The sequence below is a fragment of the Hypanus sabinus genome, unplaced genomic scaffold, assembly GCF_030144855.1.
Source record: "Hypanus sabinus isolate sHypSab1 unplaced genomic scaffold, sHypSab1.hap1 scaffold_693, whole genome shotgun sequence".
In the NCBI taxonomy this organism is placed as follows: domain Eukaryota; kingdom Metazoa; phylum Chordata; class Chondrichthyes; order Myliobatiformes; family Dasyatidae; genus Hypanus; species Hypanus sabinus.
In genome coordinates this window covers 233,681-260,464 of record NW_026781545.1, presented here as the reverse complement: position 1 = coordinate 260,464, position 26,784 = coordinate 233,681, and the positions used below count along the sequence as shown (strand labels likewise).

General features: G+C 50.5%; 1 protein-coding gene across 1 annotated transcript in view; it reads left to right on the top strand.

The window, feature by feature from the left end:
• Positions 1–2,242: 2,242 nt before the first annotated feature.
• LOC132389884 (tonsoku-like protein) overlaps positions 2,243–26,784 on the top strand; it is a gene marked incomplete at its 3' end in the record, with an annotated part of 239,660 nt that continues 215,118 nt past the window's right edge. The window contains exons 1-4 of the mRNA XM_059962447.1: positions 2,243–2,443; positions 4,140–4,281; positions 5,792–5,960; positions 13,527–13,641. Of these exons, the coding sequence (XP_059818430.1) occupies positions 2,326–2,443; positions 4,140–4,281; positions 5,792–5,960; positions 13,527–13,641 (544 nt within the window). The remainder of the gene's footprint in view (positions 2,444–4,139; positions 4,282–5,791; positions 5,961–13,526; positions 13,642–26,784) is intronic.

Genomic DNA, 26,784 nt, shown 5'->3' with positions numbered 1-26,784 from the left:
GTGTTGCAACCGATTCCTTTTACATTATGTGTTAATGATTTGGATGATGGAATTGATGGCTTATGGCCAAGTTTGCATTCAATATGAAGATAGGTAGAAGGGCAGGTAGTTTTGAGGATGAAGAGAATGTTTTGAAGGTCTTAGACAGATTAGGAGAATGGGCAAAGAAGTGGCAGATGGAATAGTGATGGGAAGTGTATGGTCATGCACTTTGGTAGAAGAAATGAAAGGGTTGACCATTTTCTAAATGGAGAGAAAGTACAACAAAACTGAAGCACAAAGGGTCTTGGGAGTACAGGATTCCCTAAAGGTTAATTTGCAGGTTGAGTGTGTGGAGAGGAAAACAAATGTGATGTTGGCATTCATTTCAAGAGGATGAGAATATAACAGCAAGGATTTAATGTTGAGGCTTTGTAAAACACTGGTGAAGCCTCACTTGGAGTATTGTGAGCACTTTTGTGCCTCTGATGAAACTGGAGAGGGTTTAAAGGAGGCGCACCAAGATGATTCCAGGGTTGAGTGGCTTGTCATATGAAGAGTGATGGCTCTGGGCCTGTATTCACTAGAATTCAGAAGAATGATTGAAAGGCTTTGATAGAGTGGATGCGGAGAGGATGTTTCCTATGGTGGGAGTACTTAAGATCAGAGGATACTCAGATTAGAGGGGTTTCCTTTTAAAACAGAGATGAGTGAATCTGTGGAACTCATTGCCACAGACTGCTGTGCAGGCTAGTATTTAAGGCAGGAGTTGATAGATTCTTGGTCAATGCAAGAAAGGTTACTGGTAGAAGGAAAGGATACTGGAGATTTAAGCCAAAAGGAAGATTGGATCAGTTACGATGAAATTACCGAGTAGACTCAGTGGGCCAAATGGCTTAATTATGGATCCAAATCCCTTCTCTCCCTGCATATCCATGTGTCCATCCGGTTGGTTGCTGTCATACCCAGGAATGAGAAGGACCTCTGTGGGAGAGCTTTTAAAGTGCAGAAACTGGGACAGTTCCACTCTCTTAATCCCAGAGCCCTGGGTCCAGTGGTACAAATGGTTGTCACAAACTGGGAACTTCCTTGGCTGCAGTGGTTGACCGTGACTTCTCCCCTGACAGCCCCTAGGCACCCACCACTCCATGTAAAGCAAAGATTTCCCCCACACAACCCCTTTTAAACACCAGGTATTCTGCTGATGCCAGAAATCCAGAGCAGATCTCAGTAGGTCAGGCAGCATCTATGGAGGGGATGAACAGTTGATGAGACCCTTTGCCAGGACTGGAGAGGAAGGGGAAGAGACCAGAAGTGGGAAGCAGAGGAATATAAGCTGGCAGCTAACAGGAGTGACCAGGTGAAGGGGAAGCTGGGTGGGTAGGGAGAGGAGATGACTCAAAAAGCTGGGAGGTGATAAGTGGAAAAGGTAAAGGGCCCAAAAAGAATGGATATGAAGAAGATGTTTCAAATAGTGGGTGAGATTAGGACCAGAGGGCACAGCCTCTGAAAACAAGGGTGTTCCTTTAAAACAGAGATAAGAATGAATTTCTTCAATCAGAGGGTGGGGAATTGACAGAAGTCATTGCCACAGCTGGCTGTGCAGGCCAAGTCATTGGATATAGTTAAAGAAGAGGCCGATATGAGGGTGACAAGAGTTATGGGGAGAAGGCAGGAGAATAGGGTTCAAGAGGATAATAAATCAGAATGGTGGGGCAGACTTGATGGGCTGAATGGCCTAATTTCTGCTCTGGTGTTATGTTCTTGTCTAAAGGATTGATCTGTATGGAAGACGAGCTTTCTGAAGTTCAGGGTAAATTTATGTCACCATATACAACCCTGAGATTCATTTACCTGCGGGCTTCACAGTAAATACAAAGAAACACAATAGAATCAATGGAAGACCAAACCCTATGGGGGGGGGGGAACAAACAATCAGTGGGCAAAAGAAACAAACTGTGCAAAACCGTGTGACGTAATCATCAAACCTAATCACAATTCCAAAAGCTTGTCTTGCATGTTATTCATACAGAACAATTCAAGAATTATTCTTAAAATGGGAAGGATTTACTGGGATTATGGGCCCAAAATTCAGATAAGCAACTTGATCAACAGGAAACAGATAGGCTGAATGGCCTGTCTCCCTGCTGTGTGACGGGGCGTTACAGTACAGGAGACCGAGGCTGGACCAGGTTTAACTATCCAGGACTTATTGCAGCCAACATAACTCTGATGGACTCAGTGGCCCGGTAGTGACATCTCCTTGTCTCACTCCTCCAGCACTACCGGGAGTACTTGCAATTGGCCCAGTCGGTCGCCAATCACGTCGATGAACAGCGGGCGTGGATGCAGATTGGACGGGCCCATATGCTCAAACCCCACAGCAATCGATCAGACGAGAGCCTGCAGGAGGCGTTGCGGGCGTACGAGAGGAGCCAGAAGGTGCTGAAGGAGAAGTTGGAAGGTTCGTGGGATGAGCACTCTCATTGGCTTGGCGGCAGGGTAGGAGGCGGGGCTAATGCATGAGCTGAGTTCACATTGGCTGATCGGCTGCAGCAAGGCAGTCTTCCTATTGGCAAGGTGGTGGGAAAGAGGAGGGACATCAACTGGGGAAGGGGCAAAGAGAGCCTGAGCAAGGAGAAGATGCCAGCCCCAGTCAGCCGCCCACCCCTCCCTCCACAAGGAGTTAACACAAAGGCTTTTCAAGGCATTGGTCAGACCACACTTGAGGTTTTGTGGGCAGTAAGGATGTGCTGGCATTGGAGAGTTATTCTGGGATTAAGAGGGTTAACATATGAAGACTGTTTGATTTCTCTGGGCCTATACTTGTTGGAGTTTAGAAGAGTGAAGGGGGAATTTCATTGAAACATTTTGAATGTTGAAAGGTCCAGACAGAGTGGATGTGGAAAGAGTGTTTGCTGTGGTGGGAGAGTCTAGGTCTCGAGGGCACAGCCTCAGGATAGAGAGAAATCTATTTAGAACAGATAAGGAGGAAATTCTTTAATCTGTGGAAAGATTGAGTCTTAGAGAAGTACAGCCTAGAAATAGGCCCTTCGGCCCATCTAGTCCATGCCAAAGCCATTTAGATTGCCAGTCCCATCAACCTGCACTGGGACCATATCCCTACAGACCCCTCCCATCCATGTAACTGTCCAAACTTCACTTAGACATTCACATCGAGCTCACCTGCACCACTTGTGCTGACAACTCGTTCCACACTCTCATGACCCTCAGAGTTTCCCCTCATGTTCTCCTTAAACTGTTCACCTTTCACCCTTGACCCATGACGCTGGTCGTAGTCCCGCCCAACCTCAGTGGAAAAAGCCTGCTTGTGTTTACCCCATTTACACCCCTCATAATTTTGTATACCTCTGTCAAATCTCACCTCAATCTTTGATGTTCTAAGGAATGAAGTCCTAACCTATTCAATTTTTCCTTATTACTCAGCTCCTCCAAACTCGGCAACTCCTTGTAGATTTTCTCTGCTCTCCTTCAGCCTTGTTTGCATCTTTCCTGCTGATCGGTGATCAAAACGGCACACAACACCCCAAATTTAGCCTCACCAATGTCTTATACAACTTTAACATAACATCCCATCTCCTGGACTCAGTACATTGATTTATGAAGGTCATTGTGTCAAAAGCTTTCTTTACAGATCTTCCTGTGACGCTACTGTCAACAAGTTACGTGCCAGGACCCTTTGTACCACTCTGCTCATTGGGTATGTGTAAAGCAGAGGTCGATAGGCACTTAACCAGTCATGGGGTCAGTGGTTACGGGGAGACGGCAGGAGGATGGGGTTGAGAGGGATCGTAAACGCGCCTTGGCAGAATGATGGAGCAGACTCAGGGTCGAATGGCCTCATTCTGTTCCTCTGTCTTATGGTCTCTATCCCCAGACCCTCACTTTCCCCTCCTCACTACCAACCTTCTCCCTCCTCCTTCTCCTCACCCCCTCCATCAACCCCACTCACCAATCTCTCCCAACCTACCTCGCTCTTTCCCCACCCTCCTGCTCCTCCACAAACCTCAATGTGAAACCCCCTCCCACGGGCTCTCCTGGGCGGGTGCTGTGGGATCGGTGAGGGATGGAGATGGTGGAGTGACCCCTCACCCTCCCTGTCCCAGATGGACTCTCACCCAGTGTCTGACCCCAAACAGGTTCCGGCGGGCACAGGGTGTCGGCGCTGGAGCTGAAGAAGATGCGGGTAGCTTTGTACCTGAATTTTGGCATCGTGTACAACCTCCTGCAGAGGCGAGAGGACAGCCTTGAGGCCCTGCACTACTGCCTCTCCATTGCCGAGTGAGTATGAGCTGTCGGGCACCCGCACTCCTCTCCCCATCTCTCCCACCCTCTCTCCTTCAGTTCCATCTTCTCACCCTCCCCAACCCCAATGTCCTTCGAACCCTTTGGGGCTTAGTCTGACTGAGAGAGTTAGTAAATCAGTCATTATCAAATGACAGAACGGATTTGATGCCAAATGGCCTAACTCTGCTCTTGTGTCTCAGAGTGCCAGCAAATCTGCCTGCCAGGGTATGGAGGGTCCCCCTCCAGTTCAGGTGCAACCCCTCCCTCTTTTACAAATGCTTCTGCCCTGAGGGATTCCAGTCTGAATTCCCGCCCTGCCACATATTCATCAGTTAAATAGATGGCATGAAAGTGAATTTCTGCAACTTCTGACAATTCCACCCCCCTTTCCTCTTCCTCAATTCCTCACTCTGGCCTCTTACCTCTTTTCCTCATCTGCCCATCACCTCCCCCAGGTGTCCCTCCTCCTTCCTAAGCTGCTTGTCCAGCTCTTTACCTTTCCCACCAATCTCCTCCCAGCTTCTTACATCCCCCCCACTCCCCAACCCATCTCATTCTGGGATCTTGCCCATTCCTTTCCAGTCCTGAAGAAGGCCCACAGCCCAAAATGTCGACTGTTTATTCCTCTCCATAGATACTGCCTGACCAGCTGAGTTCCTCCAGTATATTGTGTGTGTGTGTGTGTGTGCGCGTGTGCGCGCGTGCGCGCTTTGGATTTCCAGCATCTGCAGAATCTCTTGTGTTTATTCAAATTATTACTGTACAGAAAGAGACCATTCGGCACATTTGCGCAGATGTTATCACAAAGTACAGTGCAGACGCTGTGGTCAAATCAAGACATACAAAAAAGCTGGGTGAACTCAGCAGGTTGGGCAGCATCTGTTGAAAGGAGCAGTCAATGTTTCTGACGAAGGGTCAACCCGAAACGTTGATGCGGACCAAACGCCGTCAGATGGAATTAACTCAGGGAGGCAACTGGGTGAGCTTAGAGCGCCAGACCAGAAGAGCCAGTCAACATGCGATCCGCTTTGGGAATGGTTCCGTTTGACCTCAGAGGGACTCTGACCACGAACCAGCTAAGGATAAAATTCAAGATTGTTTAATGTCATTTTGTGTACAGAAGTGGAAGGAAGAACAAAATAATTATTACTCTGCATCCAATGCCGCATAAAAACAACACAATACGATAAAGAACACAACATTACTATTAAAGTAAACACAGTAAATAGAATTTTACTTAGAAGATAAAATCACATACATACATACATAAGGTAGCTTGTATACATCAAGTGACATTAGGCACAGGAGTGTCTGTACATGAGGTGACTCCGACAGGAAGTGATAAGGTAGTGTTGTCTGACAGCGTGGAGCTGGAGAGTGGGCAGAGATGGGTGTGTCAGTTTACTTTGAAGGCAGTGGGACACACATCCCACAGACCGTGTGGACTCTTCACCATTCCAAGTGGGTGATTATGTACCTGTCTGTCTCTGTCTCACTGCTGCAGGAGCCAGAATTTCTACAAGGAGCTGTACCAGGCAAGCTGCGTACTGGGGACCATCCACCAAGACCAGGAACTGTACACACAGGCACTGAAACACTTCCGAGCAGCGAGACAGTGGGCCCAAAAGGCTGGCATGCGGGGAGAGTCGGACACTGCGGTCAGCCAGGGGCAGGTAGCTGGGCGGGCGTCCACTCTATGTCCAGGCTGATGACTACATGAAGGACTTAACAGATCTCAGCAAACCTCCCTCACACCCACCCCTTGCATGGCATGACCCTCCATCAGTACCGCCCCTCCCACAATGTGACCCTCCATCCGACCGCCCCTCCCACAGTGTGACCCTCCCTCAGTACCACCCCTCCCACAGTGCGACTCTCCCTCCGTATCTCCCCTCCCACAGTGTGACCCTCCCCCAGTACCGCCCCTCCCACAGTGTGACCCTCCCTCAGTACCGCCCCTCCCTCAGTACCGCCCCTCCCACAGTGTGACCCTCCCTCCGTACCGCCCCTCCCATAATGTGAACCTCCCTCCGTACCGCCCCTCCCACAGTGACCCTCCCTCAGTACCTCCCCTCCCACAGAGTGACCCTCCCTCTGTACCGCCCCTCCCACAATATGACCCTCCCTCCGTACCGCCCCTCCCACAGTGTGACCCTCCCTCAGTACCACCCCTCCCACAGTGTGACTCTCCCTCTGTACCACCCCTCCCACAGTGTGACTCTCCCTCTGTACCACCCCTCCCACAGAGTGACCCTCCCTCGGTACCGCCCCTCCCACAGTGTGACCCTCCCTCAGTACCGCCCCTCCCTCAGTACCGCCCCTCCCACAGTGTGACCCTCCCTCCGTACCGCCCCTCCCACAATGTGACCCTCCCTCCGTACCGCCCCTCCCACAATGTGACCCTCCCTCAGTACCTCCCCTCCCACAGAGTGACCCTCCCTCCATACCGCCCCTCCCACAATATGACCCTCCCTCCGTACCTCCCCTCCCACAGAGTGACCCTCCCTCCGTACCGCCCCTCCCACAGTGTGACCCTCCCTCAGTACCACCCCTCCCACTGTGTGACTCTCCCTCTGTACCACCCCTCCCACAGTGTGACTCTCCCTCCGTCCCTCCCCTCCCACAGAGTGACCCTCCCTCCATACCGCCCCTCCCACAGTGTGACCCTCCCTCAGTACCTTCCCTCCCACAGAGTGACCCTCCCTCCGTACCACCCCTCCCACAGAGTGACCCTCCCTCGGTACCGCCCCTCCCATAGAGTGACCCTCCCTCCATACCGCCCCTCCCACAGTGTGACCCTCCACCAGTACCGCCCCTCCCACAGTGTGATCCTCCCTCAGTACCTCCCATCCCACAGTGTGACCCCCCTCAGTACCACCCCTCCCACAGTGTGACCCTCCCACAGTGTGACCCTCCCTCAGTGTGACCCTTCCTCAGTACCACCCCTCCCACTGTGTGACACTCCCTCAGTACCTCCCCTCCCTCAGTGCGACCCTTCCTCAGTAACACCCCTCCCACAGTGCAACCCTCCCACAATACCGCCCCTCCCTCAGTACCTCCCCTCCCACAGAGTGACCCTCCCTCCGTACCGCCCCTCCCACAGTGTGACCCTCCCTCAGTACCACCCCTCCCACTGTGTGACTCTCCCTCTGTACCACCCCTCCCACAGTGTGACTCTCCCTCCGTCCCTCCCCTCCCACAGAGTGACCCTCCCTCCATACCGCCCCTCCCACAGTGTGACCCTCCCTCAGTACCTTCCCTCCCACAGAGTGACCCTCCCTCCGTACCACCCCTCCCACAGTGTGACTCTCCCTCGGTACCTCCCCTCCCACAGAGTGACCCTCCCTCGGTACCGCCCCTCCCACAGAGTGACCCTCCCTCTGTACCACCCCTCCCACAGTGTGACCCTCCACCAGTACCGCCCCTCCCACAGTGTGATCCTCCCTCAGTACCTCCCATCCCACAGTGTGACCCCCCTCAGTACCACCCCTCCCACAGTGTGACCCTCCCACAGTGTGACCCTCCCTCAGTGTGACCCTTCCTCAGTACCACCCCTCCCACTGTGTGACACTCCCTCAGTACCTCCCCTCCCTCAGTGCGACCCTTCCTCAGTAACACACCTCCCACAGTGCAACCCTCCCTCAGTACCGCCCCTCCCACAGTGTGACCCTCCCTCCGTACCGCCCCTCCCACAATGTGACCCTCCATCCGTACCGCCCCTCCCGTAGTGTGACCCTCCCTCCGTACCGCCCCTCCCACAATGTGACCCTCCCTCCGTACCGCCCCTCCCACAGTGACCCTCCCTCAGTACCTCCCCTCCCACAGTGACCCTCCCTCTGTACCGCCCCTCCCACAATATGACCCTCCCTCTGTACCGCCCCTCCCACAGTGTGACCCTCCCTCAGTACCACCCCTCCCACAGTGTGACTCTCCCTCTGTACCACCCCTCCCACAGTGTGACTCTCCCTCTGTACCACCCCTCCCACAGAGTGACCCTCCCTCGGTACCGCCCCTCCCACAGTGTGACCCTCCCTCAGTACCGCCCCTCCCTCAGTACCGCCCCTCCCACAGTGTGACCCTCCCTCCGTACCGCCCCTCCCACAATGTGACCCTCCCTCCGTACCGCCCCTCCCACAGTGTGACCCTCCCTCAGTACCTCCCCTCCCACAGAGTGACCCTCCCTCCATACCGCCCCTCCCACAATATGACCCTCCCTCCGTACCGCCCCTCCCACAGTGTGACCCTCCCTCAGTACCACCCCTCCCACAGTGTGACTCTCCCTCAGTACCACCCCTCCCACAGTGTGATTCTCCCTCCGTACCTCCCCTCCCACAGAGTGACCCTCCCTCCGTACCGCCCCTCCCACAGTGTGACCCTCCCTCAGTACCACCCCTCCCACTGTGTGACTCTCCCTCTGTACCACTCCTCCCACAGTGTGACTCTCCCTCCGTACCTCCCCTCCCACAGAGTGACCCTCCCTCCGTACCGCCCCTCCCACAGTGTGACCCTCCCTCAGTACCTTCCCTCCCACAGAGTGACCCTCCCTCCGTACCACCCCTCCTACAGTGTGACTCCCTCGGTACCTCCCCTCCCACAGAGTGACCCTCCCTCGGTACCGCCCCTCCCACAGAGTGACCCTCCCTCTGTACCACCCCTCCCACAGAGTGACCCTCCCTCGGTACCCGCCCCTCCCATAGAGTGACCCTCCCTCCATACCGCCCCTCCCACAGTGTGACCCTCCACCAGTACCCGCCCCTCCCACAGTGTGATCCTCCCTCAGTACCTCCCATCCCACAGTGTGACCCCCCTCAGTACCACCCCTCCCACAGTGTGACCCTCCCACAGTGTGACCCTCCCTCAGTGTGACCCTTCCTCAGTACCACCCCTCCCACTGTGTGACACTCCCTCAGTACCTCCCCTCCATCAGTGCGACCCTTCCTCAGTAACACCCCTCCCACAGTGTGACTCTCCCTCTGTACCACCCCTCCCACAGTGTGACCCTCCCTCAGTACCACCCCTCCCACAGTGTGACCCTCCCTCCGTACCGCCCCTCCCACAGTGTGACCCTCCCTCAGTACCACCCCTCCCACTGTGTGACTCTCCCTCTGTACCACCCCTCCCACAGTGTGACTCTCCCTCCGTCCCTCCCCTCCCACAGAGTGACCCTCCCTCCATACCGCCCCTCCCACAGTGTGACCCTCCCTCAGTACCTTCCCTCCCACAGAGTGACCCTCCCTCCGTACCACCCCTCCCACAGTGTGACTCTCCCTCGGTACCTCCCCTCCCACAGAGTGACCCTCCCTCGGTACCGCCCCTCCCACAGAGTGACCCTCCCTCTGTACCACCCCTCCCACAGTGTGACCCTCCACCAGTACCGCCCCTCCCACAGTGTGATCCTCCCTCAGTACCTCCCATCCCACAGTGTGACCCCCCTCAGTACCACCCCTCCCACAGTGTGACCCTCCCACAGTGTGACCCTCCCTCAGTGTGACCCTTCCTCAGTACCACCCCTCCCACTGTGTGACACTCCCTCAGTACCTCCCCTCCCTCAGTGCGACCCTTCCTCAGTAACACACCTCCCACAGTGCAACCCTCCCTCAGTACCGCCCCTCCCACAGTGTGACCCTCCCTCCGTACCGCCCCTCCCACAATGTGACCCTCCATCCGTACCGCCCCTCCCGTAGTGTGACCCTCCCTACGTACCGCCCCTCCCACAATGTGACCCTCCCTCCGTACCGCCCCTCCCACAGTGACCCTCCCTCAGTACCTCCCCTCCCACAGTGACCCTCCCTCTGTACCGCCCCTCCCACAATATGACCCTCCCTCTGTACCGCCCCTCCCACAGTGTGACCCTCCCTCAGTACCACCCCTCCCACAGTGTGACTCTCCCTCTGTACCACCCCTCCCACAGTGTGACTCTCCCTCTGTACCACCCCTCCCACAGAGTGACCCTCCCTCGGTACCGCCCCTCCCACAGTGTGACCCTCCCTCAGTACCGCCCCTCCCTCAGTACCGCCCCTCCCACAGTGTGACCCTCCCTCCGTACCGCCCCTCCCACAATGTGACCCTCCCTCCGTACCGCCCCTCCCACAGTGTGACCCTCCCTCAGTACCTCCCCTCCCACAGAGTGACCCTCCCTCCATACCGCCCCTCCCACAATATGACCCTCCCTCCGTACCGCCCCTCCCACAGTGTGACCCTCCCTCAGTACCACCCCTCCCACAGTGTGACTCTCCCTCAGTACCACCCCTCCCACAGTGTGATTCTCCCTCCGTACCTCCCCTCCCACAGAGTGACCCTCCCTCCGTACCGCCCCTCCCACAGTGTGACCCTCCCTCAGTACCACCCCTCCCACTGTGTGACTCTCCCTCTGTACCACTCCTCCCACAGTGTGACTCTCCCTCCGTACCTCCCCTCCCACAGAGTGACCCTCCCTCCGTACCGCCCCTCCCACAGTGTGACCCTCCCTCAGTACCTTCCCTCCCACAGAGTGACCCTCCCTCCGTACCACCCCTCCTACAGTGTGACTCCCTCGGTACCTCCCCTCCCACAGAGTGACCCTCCCTCGGTACCGCCCCTCCCACAGAGTGACCCTCCCTCTGTACCACCCCTCCCACAGAGTGACCCTCCCTCGGTACCCGCCCCTCCCATAGAGTGACCCTCCCTCCATACCGCCCCTCCCACAGTGTGACCCTCCACCAGTACCGCCCCTCCCACAGTGTGATCCTCCCTCAGTACCTCCCATCCCACAGTGTGACCCCCCTCAGTACCACCCCTCCCACAGTGTGACCCTCCCACAGTGTGACCCTCCCTCAGTGTGACCCTTCCTCAGTACCACCCCTCCCACTGTGTGACACTCCCTCAGTACCTCCCCTCCATCAGTGCGACCCTTCCTCAGTAACACCCCTCCCACAGTGCAACCCTCCCTCAATACCGCCCCTCCCACAGTGTGACCCTCCCTCAGTACCACCCCTCCCACAGTGTGACCCTCCCTCGGTACCACCCCTCCCACAGTGTGACCCTCCCACAGTGCTCCCACAGTGTGACCCTCCATCAGTACCGCCCCTCCCACAGTGTGACCCTCCCTCAGTACCACCCCTCCAACAGTGTGACCCTCCCTCGGTACCACCCCTCCCACAGTGTGACCCTCCCACAGTGCTCCCACAGTGTGACCCTCCATCAGTACCGCCCCTCCCAAAGTGTGACCCTCCCTCAGTACCACCCCTCCCTCCGTACCGCCCCTCCCACAGTGTGACCCTCCCTCAGTACCACCCCTCCCACAGTGTGACCCTCCCTCCGTATCGCCCCTCCCACAGTGTGACCCTCCATCAGTACCGCCCCTCCCACAATGTGACCCTCCCTCCGTACCGCCCCTCCCACAGTGTGACCCTCCCTCAGTACCACCCCTCCCACAGTGTGACCCTCCCTCCGTACCTCCCCTCTCACAGAGTGACCCTCCGTACCTCCCCTCCCACAGTGTGACCCTCCCTCAGTACCACCCCTCCCACAGTGTGACCCTCCCTCAGTACCACCCCTCACACAGTGTGACCCTCCCTCAGTACCTCCCCTCCCACAGAGTGTCCCTCCCTCCGTACCGCCGCTCCCACAGTGTGACCCTCCCTCAGTACCACCCCTCCCACAGTGTGACCCTCCCTCAGTACTGCCCCTCCCACAGTGTGACCCTCCCCCGGTATTGACCCTCCCACAGTGTGACCCTTCCTCAGTACCACCCCTCCCACAGTGTGACCCTCCCTCACTACCACCCCTCCCACAGTGTGACCCTCCCTCAGTACCTCCCCTCCCACAGTATGACACTCCCTCATTATCGCCCCTCCCACAGTGTGACCCTCCCTCAGTACCTCCCCTCCCACAGTGTGACCCTCCCTCAGTAGCACCCTTCCTCAATACCACCCCTCCCACAGTGTGACCCTCCCTCAGTACTGACCCTCCCACACTGTGACCCTCCCCCAGTACCACCCCTCCCAAAGTATAACCCTCCCACAATACCTCCCCTCCCATAGTGTGACCCTCCCCCGGTACTGACCCTCCCTTCAATACCTCCCCTCCCATAGTGTAACCCTCCCCCAGTACCACCCCTCCCAAAGTATGACCCTCCCACAATACCACCCCTCCCACAGTATGACCCTCCCTCAATACCACCCCTCCCACAGTGTGACCCACGCTCAGTACCGCCCCTCCCACAGTATGACCCTCTCTCAATACCACCCCTCCCACAGTGAGACCCTCCCCCGGTACTACCCCTCCCACAGTGTGACCCTCCCCCAGTACCACCCCTCCAATAGTGTGACCCTCCCCCAGTACCGCCCCTCCCATAGTGTGACCCTGCCACAGTACCGCCCCACCCACAGTGTGACCCCCCCCTCAGTACCGCCCCACCCACAGTGTGACCCACCCTTCTCAGTACTGCCCCACCCACAGTATGATCCTCCCACAGTACCACCCCTCCCATAGTGTGACCCTCCCCTGTACCGACCCTCCCTCAGTACCACCCCTCCCACAGTGTAACTCTCCCACAGTGACCCTCCCTCAATACAGCCCCTCCCACAGTATGACCCTCCCTCAATACCACCCCTCCCACAGTGCGACCCTCCCCTGTACCACCCCTCCCAAAGTATGACCCTCCCACAATACCCCCCTCCCACAGTGTGACCCACGCTCAGTACCGCCTCTCCCACAATGACACTCCCTCAGTACCGCCCCACCCACAGTATGACCCTCTCTCAATACCACCCCTTCCACAGTGTAACTCTCCCACAGTGACCTTCCCTCAATACCGCCCCTCCCACAGTGTGACCCTCCCCCGGTACTGACCCTCCCCCAGTACCGCCCCTCCCGTAGTGTGACCCTCCCTCAGTACCGCCCCACCCACAGTATGATCCTCCCACAGTACCACCCGTCCCACATTGTGACCCTCCCTCGGTACCGCCCCTCCCACAGTGTGACCCTCCCATGGTACCACCCCTCCCACAGTGTAACTCTCCCACAGTGACCCTCCCTCAATACTGCCCCTCCCACAGTGTGACCCCCCTCAGTACCACCCCTCCCTCAGTACTACCCCTCCCACAGTGTGACCCTCCCTCAGTACCGCCCCTCCCACAGTACCACTCCTCCCACAGTGTGACCCTCCCTCAGTACCGCCCCTCCCACAGTGTGACCCCCCCTCGGTACCGCTCCTCCCACAGCATTACAGCATGGCTGACTGTGGTTTCTCTCTCCAGATCCATCTGGCGCTGGGTGAGTTTGCAGCTGCCAGCCTGCATCTGGAAAAGGCCATTGCCCAGAACACTGTCCCCCACGAGCAGAGGAACACGGTCAGGAAGAGGCTGAAGAGAGGTGAGCACAGCTGGAAAATGTCTCCCCAAACTGGGACACGAGCAGTGTGACAGTGTCTGCAGAGAGATGGGTACAGGACTGTGGGGAGAGAGTGGGACGGTGGGATTAGTGTGGGGACTGACACAGGACTGTGGGGAGAGAGTGGGACAGTGGGATTAGTGTGGGGACTGACACAGGACTGTGGGGAGAGAGTGGGACAGTGGGATTAGTGTGGGGACTGACACAGGACTGTGGGGAGAGAGTGGGACAGTGGGATTAGTGTGGGGACTGACACAGGACTGTGGGGAGAGAGTGGGACAGTGGGATCAGTGTGGGGACTGACACAGGGCTGTGGGGAGAGAGTGGGACGGTGGGATTAGTGTGGGGACTGACACAGGACTGTGGGGAGAGAGTGGGACGGTGGGATTAGTGTGGGGACTGACACAGGACTGTGGGGAGAGAGTGGGACGGTGGGATTAGTGTGGGGACTGACACAGGACTGTGGGGAGAGAGTGGGACAGTGGGATCAGTGTGGGGACTGATACAGGACTGTGGGGAGAGAGTGGGACAGTGGGATCAGTGCGGGGACTGATACAGGACTGTGGGGAGAGAGTGGGACAGTGGGATTAGTGTGGGGACTGACACAGGGCTGTGGGGAGAGAGTGGGACAGTGGGATTAGTGCGGGGACTGACACAGGGCTGTGGGGAGAGAGTGGGACAGTGGGATCAGTGCGGAGACTGATACAGGACTGTGGGGAGAGAGTGGGACAGTGGGATCAGTGCGAGGACTGACACAGGGCTGTGGGGAGAGAGTGGGACGGTGGGATTAGTGTGGGGATTGAAACAGGACTGTGGGGAGAGAGTGGGACAGTGGGATTAGTGTGGGGACTGACAGGACTGTGGGGAGAGAGTGGGACAGTGGGATTAGTGTGAGGACTGACAGGACTGTGGGGAGAGAGTGGGACAGTGGGATTAGTATGGGGACTGACACAGGGCTGTGGGGAGAGAGTGGGACAGTGGGATCAGTGTGGGGACTGACACAGGGCTGTGGGGAGAGAGTGGGACAGTGGGATTAGTGTGAGGACTGACACAGGACTGTGGGGAGAGAGTGGGACAGTGGGATTAGTATGGGGACTGACAGGACTGTGGGGAGAGAGTGGGACAGTGGGATTAGTGTGAGGACTGACAGGACTGTGGGGAGAGAGTGGGACAGTGGGATTAGTATGGGGACTGACACAGGGCTGTGGGGAGAGAGTGGGACAGTGGGATCAGTGTGGGGACTGACACAGGGCTGTGGGGAGAGAGTGGGACAGTGGGATTAGTGCGGGGACTGACACAGGGCTGTGGGGAGAGAGTGGGACAGTGGGATCAGTGCGGGGACTGATACAGGACTGTGGGGAGAGAGTGGGACAGTGGGATCAGTGCGGGGACTGACACAGGGCTGTGGGGAGAGAGTGGGACGGTGGGATTAGTGTGGGGATTGAAACAGGACTGTGGGGAGAGAGTGGGACAGTGGGATTAGTGTGGGGACTGACAGGACTGTGGGGAGAGAGTGGGACAGTGGGATTAGTATGGGGACTGACACAGGGCTGTGGGGAGAGAGTGGGACAGTGGGATCAGTGTGGGGACTGACACAGGGCTGTGGGGAGAGAGTGGGACAGTGGGATTAGTGTGAGGACTGACACAGGACTGTGGGGAGAGAGTGGGACAGTGGGATTAGTATGGGGACTGACAGGACTGTGGGGAGAGAGTGGGACAGTGGGATTAGTGTGAGGACTGACACAGGACTGTGGGGAGAGAGTGGGACAGTGGGATTAGTATGGGGACTGACACAGGGCTGTGGGGAGAGAGTGGGACAGTGGGATCAGTGTGGGGACTGACACAGGGCTGTGGGGAGAGAGTGGGACGGTGGGATTAGTGTGGGGACTGACACAGGGCTGTGGGGAGAGAGTGGGACGGTGGGATTAGTGTGGGGACTGACACAGGGCTGTGGGGAGAGAGTGGGACGGTGGGATTAGTGTGGGGACTGACACAGGGCTGTGGGGAGAGAGTGGGACGGTGGGATTAGTGTGGGGACTGACACAGGGCTGTGGGGAGAGAGTGGGACAGTGGGATTAGTGTGGGGACTGATACAGGACTGTGGAGAGAGAGTGGGACGGTGGGATTAGTGTGGGGACTGACACAGGACTGTGGGGAGAGAGTGGGACAATGGGATTAGTGTGGGGACTGACACAGGACTGTGGGGAGAGAGTGGGACAGTGGGATTAGTGTGAGGACTGACACAGGACTGTGGGGAGAGAGTGGGACAGTGGGATTAGTGTGGGGACAGACAAAGGGCTGTGGGGAGAGAGTGGGACAGTGGGATTAGTGTGGAGACAGACAAAGGGCTGTGGGGAGAGAGTGGGATTAGTGTGGGGACTGACACAGGACTGTGGGGAGAGAGTAGGACAGTGGGATCAGTGCGGGGACTGACACAGGACTGTGGGGAGAGAGTGGGACAGTGGGATTAGTGTGAGGACTGACACAGGACTGTGGGGAGAGAGTGGGACAGTGGGATTAGTGTGAGGACTGACACAGGACTGTGGGGAGAGAGTGGGACAGTGGGATTAGTGTGGGGACTGATACAGGACTGTGGAGAGAGAGTGGGACGGTGGGATTAGTGTGGGGACTGACACAGGACTGTGGGGAGAGAGTGGGACAATGGGATTAGTGTGGGGACTGACACAGGACTGTGGGGAGAGAGTGGGACAGTGGGATTAGTGTGAGGACTGACACAGGACTGTGGGGAGAGAGTGGGACAGTGGGATTAGTGTGGGGACAGACAAAGGGCTGTGGGGAGAGAGTGGGACAGTGGGATTAGTGTGGAGACAGACAAAGGGCTGTGGGGAGAGAGTGGGATTAGTGTGGGGACTGACACAGGACTGTGGGGAGAGAGTAGGACAGTGGGATCAGTGCGGGGACTGACACAGGACTGTGGGGAGAGAGTGGGACAGTGGGATTAGTGTGAGGACTGACACAGGACTGTGGGGAGAGAGTGGGACAGTGGGATTAGTGTGAGGACTGACACAGGACTGTGGGGAGAGAGTGGGACAGTGGGATTAGTATGGGGACTGACAGGACTGTGGGGAGAGAGTGGGACAGTGGGATTAGTGTGAGGACTGACAGGACTGTGGGGAGAGAGTGGGACAGTGGGATTAGTATGGGGACTGACACAGGGCTGTGGGGAGAGAGTGGGACAGTGGGATCAGTGTGGGGACTGACACAGGGCTGTGGGGAGAGAGTGGGACAGTGGGATTAGTGTGAGGACTGACACAGGACTGTGGGGAGAGAGTGGGACAGTGGGATTAGTATGGGGACTGACAGGACTGTGGGGAGAGAGTGGGACAGTGGGATCAGTGCGGGGACTGACACAGGGCTGTGGGGAGAGAGTGGGACGGTGGGATTAGTGTGAGGACTGACACGGCTGTGGGGAGAGAGTGGGACAGTGGGATCAGTGTGGGGACTGACACAGGGCTGTGGGGAGAGAGTGGGACGGTGGGATTAGTGTGGGGACTGACACAGGGCTGTGGGGAGAGAGTGGGACAGTGGGATTAGTGTGGGGACTGACACAGGGCTGTGGGGAGAGAGTGGGACGGTGGGATTAGTGTGGGGACTGACACAGGGCTGTGGGGAGAGAGTGGGACGGTGGGATTAGTGTGGGGACTGACACAGGGCTGTGGGGAGAGAGTGGGACAGTGGGATTAGTGTGGGGACTGATACAGGACTGTGGAGAGAGAGTGGGACGGTGGGATTAGTGTGGGGACTGACACAGGACTGTGGGGAGAGAGTGGGACAATGGGATTAGTGTGGGGACTGACACAGGACTGTGGGGAGAGAGTGGGACAGTGGGATTAGTGTGAGGACTGACACAGGACTGTGGGGAGAGAGTGGGACAGTGGGATTAGTGTGGGGACAGACAAAGGGCTGTGGGGAGAGAGTGGGACAGTGGGATTAGTGTGGAGACAGACAAAGGGCTGTGGGGAGAGAGTGGGATTAGTGTGGGGACTGACACAGGACTGTGGGGAGAGAGTAGGACAGTGGGATCAGTGCGGGGACTGACACAGGACTGTGGGGAGAGAGTGGGACAGTGGGATTAGTGTGAGGACTGACACAGGACTGTGGGGAGAGAGTGGGACAGTGGGATTAGTGTGAGGACTGACACAGGACTGTGGGGAGAGAGTGGGACAGTGGGATTAGTGTGAGGACTGACACAGGACTGTGGGGAGAGAGTGGGACAGTGGGATTAGTGTGAGGGCTGACACAGGACTGTGGGGAGAGAGTGGGACAGTGGGATTAGTGTGAGGACTGACACAGGACTGTGGGGAGAGAGTGGGACGGTGGGATTAGTGTGGGGACTGACACAGGACTGTGGGGAGAGAGTGAGACAGTGGGATTAGTGTGGGGACTGGTACAGGACTGTGGGTTAAGGATGAAATGGAATATTTAATGGGAACCTGATAGTGAACTTCTCTCAGAGGATGATGAGAGTGTGGAGATCAATGTGCTACCAGGGGAGTGGGTAATATGGTTTTGAAATCAACATTTAAGTAAATTTTTGAACCAAAACATGGAAAACCTACAGTACAATACAGGCCCTTCAGCCCACAAAGCTGAGCCAAACGTGTCCTTACTTTAAGAAATTATGGAGGGTTACCCATAGCCTTCTATTTTCCAAGCTCCAGGTACCTGTCCAGGAGTCTCTTAAAAGACCCTATCGTATCCGCCTCCACCACCGTTGCCGGCAGCCCATTCCACACACTCACTACTCTCTGAGTAAAAAAAAACTTTCCTCTAATATCTCCTCCATAGCTACTTCCAAGCACCTTAAAACTGTGCCCTCTTGTGGCAGCCATTTCAGCCCTGGGAAAAAGCCTCTGGCTATCCACATGATCAATGTCTCTCATCATCGTCAGATCACATCTCATGCTCCACCACTCCAAGGAGAAAAGGCCAAGTTCACTCAACCTATTCTCATCAGGCATGCTCCCCAATCCAGGCAACATCCTTGTAAATCTCCTCTGCACCCTTTCTGTGGTTTCCACATCCTTCCTATCAATGTGTCGCTGTAACCTGTGACAGCCCTCCACATGATCCACAATGCATTAGGGTTTTCTTTCTTTCTTCTTTTTCAATCTTTTTATTAAGTTTCATATATATATATAAAGAAAAACATAACATAATAATGAATAGGTTATGAATACAATAGACTTGAAATTACATTGATAATAAGATAATAATATCCTATTAAAACATCAACAGAAACAAGTATATTAATCAATCAAGTCTGTATAACTATATATGAAAAAAAAACAAAAATAATCGTCAAAAAAGAAAAAAGAATTAAAAATAAGTAAAAGAAAATGTATATTGATAAAAAAAAAGCACTAAACTAAACTAACATGGGCAATAGTAACAGTTTATAAGTATGTGATAGTGTCAGAAAAACTCCGGAACTCCATACCTGAACAAGAATAAGCAGAAAGAAGGTCTAGAAAAGGTCAGATTAATTCATATGAAAATGCCGAATAAACGGTCCCCAAGTTTCTTCAAATTTGACTGATGAGTCAAAAATAGTGCTTCTGATTTTTTCCAAACTTAGATATGAAATAGTTTGGGAAAGCCACTGAGACGTGGTAGGAGGATTCACTTCTTTCCAGTTTTGTAATATAGACCTTCTGGCCATTAATGTTACAAAAGCAATCATTCGTCTGATTGAAGGGGAAAACTGAATACCATCCTCATTTGTTATACCAAAAATTGCAGTAATAAAATGAGGTTGTAAATCGATATTCCAAATTGAAGAAATGGTAACAAATATGTCCTTCCAATAGTTATGTAAAGTGGGACATGACCAAAACATGTGGGTCAATGAAGCCACTTCTAGATGACACCTGTCACATTGAGGGTTAATATAAGAGTAAAATCGAGCAAGTTTATCTTTAGACATATGAGCTCTATGTACAATTTTAAATTGTATTGAAGCATGTTTAGCACATATAGAAGAGGAATTAACCATTTGTAAAAATTTTTCCCATTTATCTGTTGAAATATTATATCGAAGTTATTTTTCCCATTCTTGTTTAATTCTTTCTGATATTTCTGGTTGTATCTTCATGATCATATTATAAATAAAAGCTACTAATCCCTTCTGACAAAGGTTTAAGGTAAAAATCAAATCTGAGAAATCCACTGAAGTTGAATTGGGAAAAGATGGTAGAACTTTATGTAAGAAATTTCTGATTTGTAGATATCTGAAAAAGTTAGATTTAGGTAATTTAAATTTGTTGGAAAGTTGGTCAAAGGACATCAAAGTATCTTCAAAAAAAAATCACGAAAACATTTTATATCTTTCCTTTTCCATATGTTAAAAGCTTGATCTGTCCAGGAAGGTTTGAAAAAAAAATTAAGTAAGATAGGGCTATCAAGAACAAAGTTTTTCAGAGTAAAAAACTTACGAAATTGAAACCAAATTCGTAATGTATGTTTGATAACAGGATTAGATATCTGTTTATTGCATTTAACTAAATCAGCAGGAAGAAAAGAACCAAGAACAGAGAATAGAGAATATCCCTTTACCTCGTTACATTCCAAATTTACCCACTGTGGGCGCAGTGGTGAATCCAAATCTAATTTCCAATACATTAAGTTACGAATATTATTTGGCCAATAATAAAATCTAAAGTTAGGTAAAGCTAAACCACCATCTTTTTTAGATTTTTGTAATTGCTTTTTACTTAACCTGGGGTTTTTATTTTGCCACACAAATGAGGAAATTTTTGAATCAATGTTATCGAAAAAAGATTTAGGAATAAAAATTGGTAAGGCTTGAAATAAGTATAAAAATTTCGGTAAAATCATCATTTTAATAGCATTAATCCGACCAATTAATGATAAGAATAAGGGAGACCATCTTGTAGTAAGTTGTTGAATTTGATGAAGCATAGGTAGAAAATTCAGTCTAAATAAATCTTTATATTTCTTGGTAATTTTTATACCTAAATAGGTAAAGTTATCAATAACAACTTTAAATGGTATCCTGTCATTCAATAAAGTTTGTGCGTTTAAGGGAAATAATTCACTCTTATCCAAGTTTAGTTTATAACCAGAAAAGCTACCAAATTGAGCCAACAAGAATAAAATAGCGGGAATAGACCTGTCGGGATCAGAAATATATAACAGCAAGTCATCAGCATGAAGTGATAATTTGTATAACTTCTCATTACGGGTAATACCAAAAATATTAGGAGATTCATGAATAGCAATGGCTAAAGGTTCTAATGCGATATTAAATAATAAAGGACTTAAGGGACAGCCTTGTCTCGTACCACGAGATAATTGAAAAAAAGAGGATCTATAATTATTTGTAAGAACAGAAGCAACAGGTTTATAATATATTAATTCAATCCATGATATTTGGGACTAAAATTAAAATTTCTCAATGTATTAAATAAGTATGTCCATTCAACTCTATCAAAAGCTTTTTCAGCATCTAATGAGATAACACATTCTGGGATTGTGGGTGATGAAGTATAAATTATATTAATCAATTTTCTAACATTAAAAAAGGAATACCGATTCCTAATGAAACCAGTTTGATCTTCTGAAATAATCTGTGATAGTACCTTTTCTAATCTAATGGCTAAAATTTTTGTAAGAATCTTAGAATCTACATTTAATAATGATATAGGGCGATAAGATGCACATAAAGTAGGATCTTTATCTTTTTTAAGAATTAGAGAGATAGTAGCTTCATAAAAAGATTGAGGTAATCTCTTCTTAGCAAATGCATCATTAAAGATTTCACATAACCAAGGGGGAAGCAAAGAAGAAAAAGTTTTAAAAAATTCTACAATATAACCATCAGGGCCAGGAGCTTTCCCTGAATTCACTGATGAGATAGCCTCTCCTATTTCGGCCATAGAAATAGGAGCATCTAACAAGCTACGATCTTCATCTATCAGTTTAGGAATATTCAGATTGTTAAAAAAATTATCCATCATGGACAGGTCACCATCAAATTCTGATTGATATAAAGATTTATAAAAATCTTGAAAAGTATTATTGATTTCTTTATGATCAGTAGTTAAATTACCATCTTGTTTACGAATTTTAATAATTTGTCGCTTAGTCGAAATAGCTTTTAATTGATTAGCTAACAGTTTACCAGTTCGATCACTGTGAATATAGAATTGAGCCCTGGTCCTAATTAATTGATTTTCAATTGAAGAAGATAATAGTAAACTATGTTCCATTTGAAGCTCAACTCTCTTCTTATAAAGTTCTTTGGTAGGAGTCACGAAATAAATCTTATCAATTTTCTTTATTTTATCCACTAATAAAGCAATATCTAAATATCTTTGTTTACTTTTACCAACGGAATATGAGATAATTTGTCCACGGATAAAAGCCTTAAAAGAATCCCAAAGTATTCCTCTGTCGATTTCTTCAGTATAGTTTGTTGAGAAAAACAAGTCAATTTGCTGTTTTATGTAGGTGATAAATTCTGGGTCTTGAAGCAAAGTAGCGTTAAGTCTCCAAGATCTAGTATTATTGGAAAAGTCCGAAATCTTAACAGATAACTTCAAAGGTGCAAGATCCGAAATAGTGATAGAATCATATTTACAATCAATAACATCTGTTAATAACCGATGATCAATAAGAAAATAGTCAATTCTAGAATAGCTATGATATACATGTGAAAAAAATGAAAATTCTTTATCTTTAAGGTTCAAAAACCGCCATATTTCAGTGATTCCCGAATCAACCATAAAAGAATTAATAAGTAAGGCTGATCTATTCGGAAGAATTCGGATAGGTTTAGATCTATCCATCGAAGGATTCAAACAACAATTAAAATCTCCACCCATTATCAACATATATTCATTTAGAATAGGAAGGGAAGTAAATAAATGTTTAAAAAATTCAGGGCAGTCAAAGTTTGGAGCATAAATATTAACTAGAACCACTTTTCGACTAAAAAGTGAACCAGTTATCAACAAAAATCTGCCCTGTGGATCAGAAATAATTTCATGATGTGTAAACGAAATTGAGGGGTCTATAAAAATAGACACACCCCTAATTTTGGCGGTACAATTCGAGTGAAATTGTTGACCCTTCCAGAACCTAAAAAAAACGCTGATTATCCTCCCTCCTAATATGGGTCTCCTGTGCAAAAATAATATTAGCGTTCAATCTATGGAATACTTTAAATATTTTTTTACGTTTAATCGGATGATTTAAACCATTAGTATTCCAAGAAATAAAGTTAATAGATTTATCCATCATGCCAATATTAATTGTGTGTATCATAAAAGGTTAAAAAGACACATAACCCATAATTCAGGAAGAAGGAAAATTGATTCAGGAGCAACCGGAGATCCTGACACCTCAACAATATTAATAATTTAAAGTCGGCCCATAGACTAAAAGCAAAAAAATAAAAATCAAAAGCGTGAAAAAAGATCCCTCCCCCCTCCCCACACCCTTTGAAAGAAAGCCAAGCGGCAGGTGCATAATCTAATACTAACATTACCCCCATTTCAAGACGGCAGCTCCATAAAAAGATTTTAAAAAAACTATGTAACACCCAGATTTAAATATAGGGTTGCAAAAAAATATATATATATCAGTCTGAATGAAAAAACTAATATAATAAAACAAACAATCATTAATAAAAAAAGTATAAACATTAAAATTTAAAAGTGTAATATACCTTTAAAAAAATTCCATATTCAAATACAAGAAAGATGACGTTTCATAAGCAAAGGCTTATGGGAAGAAGAAACGACATTTTGAAAAGCCATATTACTAAATACAAATGTAAGTTCAGCAACCTATTAAAAGAAATTTAATAAAAAAAGTTATCAAAATAGGATTAAAAAAGGGATTTAATAGACACTACAATATATAAAAAAAAAGACCAAAAAATCCAAAACATTCGTCCCATTTCTAAGTACAGGCAAACAAATAAATGCTTACAGAAAACAAAGTCTTATTGGGAAAAAGAAACGACATCTTGAAAAAAAAAGTAAATCATTATTACAAAATATAAACGTTTATATCCGAAACAGAAAAAAGAATAAAAAAAAGATATTATAAAAATTAAAAAGAGCATCTATAAACAATGATGAACGCATTCGGGTTTTGTCATCAGCAAATTTACTAACCCATCCCTCTACTTCTTCATCCAGGTCATTTTTTAAAATCCATGAAGAGTGAGAGTCCCAGAACAGATCCCTGAGGCACTCCACTGGTGACCAAACTCCATGCAGAATATGACCCATATACAATCACTCTTTGCCTTCTGTGGGCAAGCCAGTTCTAGATCCACAAACCAATGACCCCTTCGATTCCATGCCTCCTTACTTTCTCAATAAGCTTTGCATGGGGTACCTTATCAAATGCCTTGCTGAAATCCATATACACTACATCTACTGCTCTTCCTTCATCAATGTGTTTAGTCACATCCTCAAAAAATTCAGTCAGGCTCGTAAGGCACGATCTGCCCTAGACAAAGCCATGCTGACTATTCCTAATCATATTATACTTCTCCAAATGTTCATAAATCCTGCCTCTCAGGATCTTCTCCATCAACTTACCAACCACTGAAGTAAGTTTCACTGGTCTATAATTTCCTGGGCTATCTCTATTCCCTTTCTTGAGTAATGGAACAATTTCCGCAACCCTCCAATCCTCCGGAGCCTCTCCTACCCCATTCATGATGAAAAGATCAGCAATCTCCTCCCTTGCCTCCCACAGTAGCCTGGGATACATCTCATCCGGTCCCGGTGACTTATCCAACTTGATGCTTTCCAAAACCTCCAGCACATCCTCCTTCTTAATGTCTATATGCTCAAGCTTTTCAGTCCACTGTAAGTCATCCCTACAATCACTAAGATCCTTTTCTGTAGTGAATACTGAAGCAAAGTACTGATTAAGTATCTCTGCTATCTCCTCCAGTTCCATACACACTTTTCCACTGTCACACTTGATTGATCCTATTCTCTCACGTCTTATCCTCTTACTCTTCACGTACTTGTAGAATGCCTTGGGGTTTTTCCTTAATCCTGCCCGCCAAGGCCTTCTCATGGCCCCTTTTGGCCCTCCTAATTTCTTTTGTAAACTCCTTCCTGCTAGCCTTATAATCTTCTAGATCTCTATCATTACCTAGTTTTTTATACCTTTCGTAAGCTCTTCTTTTCTTCTTGACTAGATTTTCAACAGCCTTTGTACAACCATGGTTCCTGCACCCTACCATCCTTTCCCTGTCTCATTGGAGACAGCCTGATAGCTTCATATTTCCCTACTCCAATTAAACATTTTCCTAATTTGTCTGTTCCTATCCTTCTCCAATGCTGTGGTAAAGGAGATAGAATTATGATCACTATCTCCAAAATGCTCTCCCACTGAGAGACCTGACACCTGACCAGGTTCATTTCCCAATACCAGATCAAGTACAGTCTCTCCTCTTGTAGGCTTATCTACATATTGTGTCAAGAAACCTTCTTGAACACACCTAACAAACTCCATCCCATCTAAACCCCTCATTCTTTTTGGGACATTAAAATCTCCCGCCATGACAACCTTGTTATTATTACACCTTTCTAGAATCTGTTTCCCTATCTGCTCCTCGATGTCCCTGTTACTATTGGGTGGTCTATAAAAAACACCCAGTAGAGTCATTGACCCCTTCCTGTTCCTAACTTCCACCCACAGAGACTCCATAGACAATCCCTGTATGCCTTCCTCCTTTCCTGCAGCCGTGACACTATCTCTGATCAACAGTGCCATACCCCCACCTCCTTTGCCTCCCTCCCTGTCCTTTCTAAAATATCTAAAACCCGGCACTTGAAGTAACCATTCCTGCCACTGAGCCATCCAAGTCTCCATAATGGCCACCACATCATATCTCCAAGTACTGATCCACGATCGAGCTCATCCGCTTTGTTAATGATGCTTCTTGCATTAAAATAGACACATTTCAAACCATCGGTCTGAGCGCGTCCCATCTCCATCATCTCCTTATCCTCCCTCTAGCACTGTCTCCAAGCTTTCTCTATTTGTGAGCCAACAGCCCTTCCTCCATCTCTTCAGTTCGGTTCCCACCCCCCAGCAATTCTCATTTAAACTCTCTCCTATAGCCTTAGCAAAAGCAACCCGTCCTTTTGTACAGGTCACACCCGCCCCAAAAGAGGTCCCAATGATCCAGAAATCTGAATCCCTGCCCCCTGCTCCAATCCCTCAGCCACACATTCATCCTCCACCTCATTCTATTCCTATTCTCACTGTCACGTGACACAGGCAGTAATCCCGAGATTCCTACCTTTGAGGTCCTGCTTCTCAACTCCCTGTAGTCTATTTTCAGGACCTCCTCCCTTTTCCTACCTATGTCATTGGTATCAATATGTACCATGGCCTCTGGCTGTTCACCCTCCAGCTTCAGGATATCGTGGACGTGATCAGAAACATCCCGGACCCTGGTACCTGGGAGGCAAACTACCATCTGTGCTTCTTTCCTGCATCCACAGAATCACCAGTCTGACCCCCTGACTATCGAGTCCCCTATTACTGCTGCCCTCTTCCTTTCCCTACCCTTCTGTGTCACAGGGCCGGACTCTGTGCCGGAGGCACGGCCACTGTTGCTTCCCCCAGGTAGGCTGTTCCCCCCAACAGTACTCAAACAGGAGTACTTATTGTCAAGGGGTACAGCCACAGGGGTACTCTCTAGTATCTGACTCTTCCCCTTCCCTCTCCTGACTGTGACCCACCTGTCTGTCTCCCCAGACCCCACTGTGACTCCCTGCCTAAAGCTCCTGACTATTCCTTAGATAAATAGATTTTAGATAAATTTTAGATAAATAGTAATGAGGGCTGTGGTCTGTGTGCAAAGACTATGATGGGCTATGGTCCACGCGCAAGGGCTGTGGTCCATGTGAGGGTTATGAAGGGCTATTGTCGATCTGCAAGGACCATGCGTGACCATGGTCCATTTGAAAAGCTATGGTCCAAGTGCAAGGGCTACAGTCCACATGTGAGGGCTACGGTCCACGTTCGAGGGCAATGAAGGGCTACGGTCCATGTGTGAGAGCTATGGTCCATGCGCAAGGGCTGTGGTCCATGTGAGGG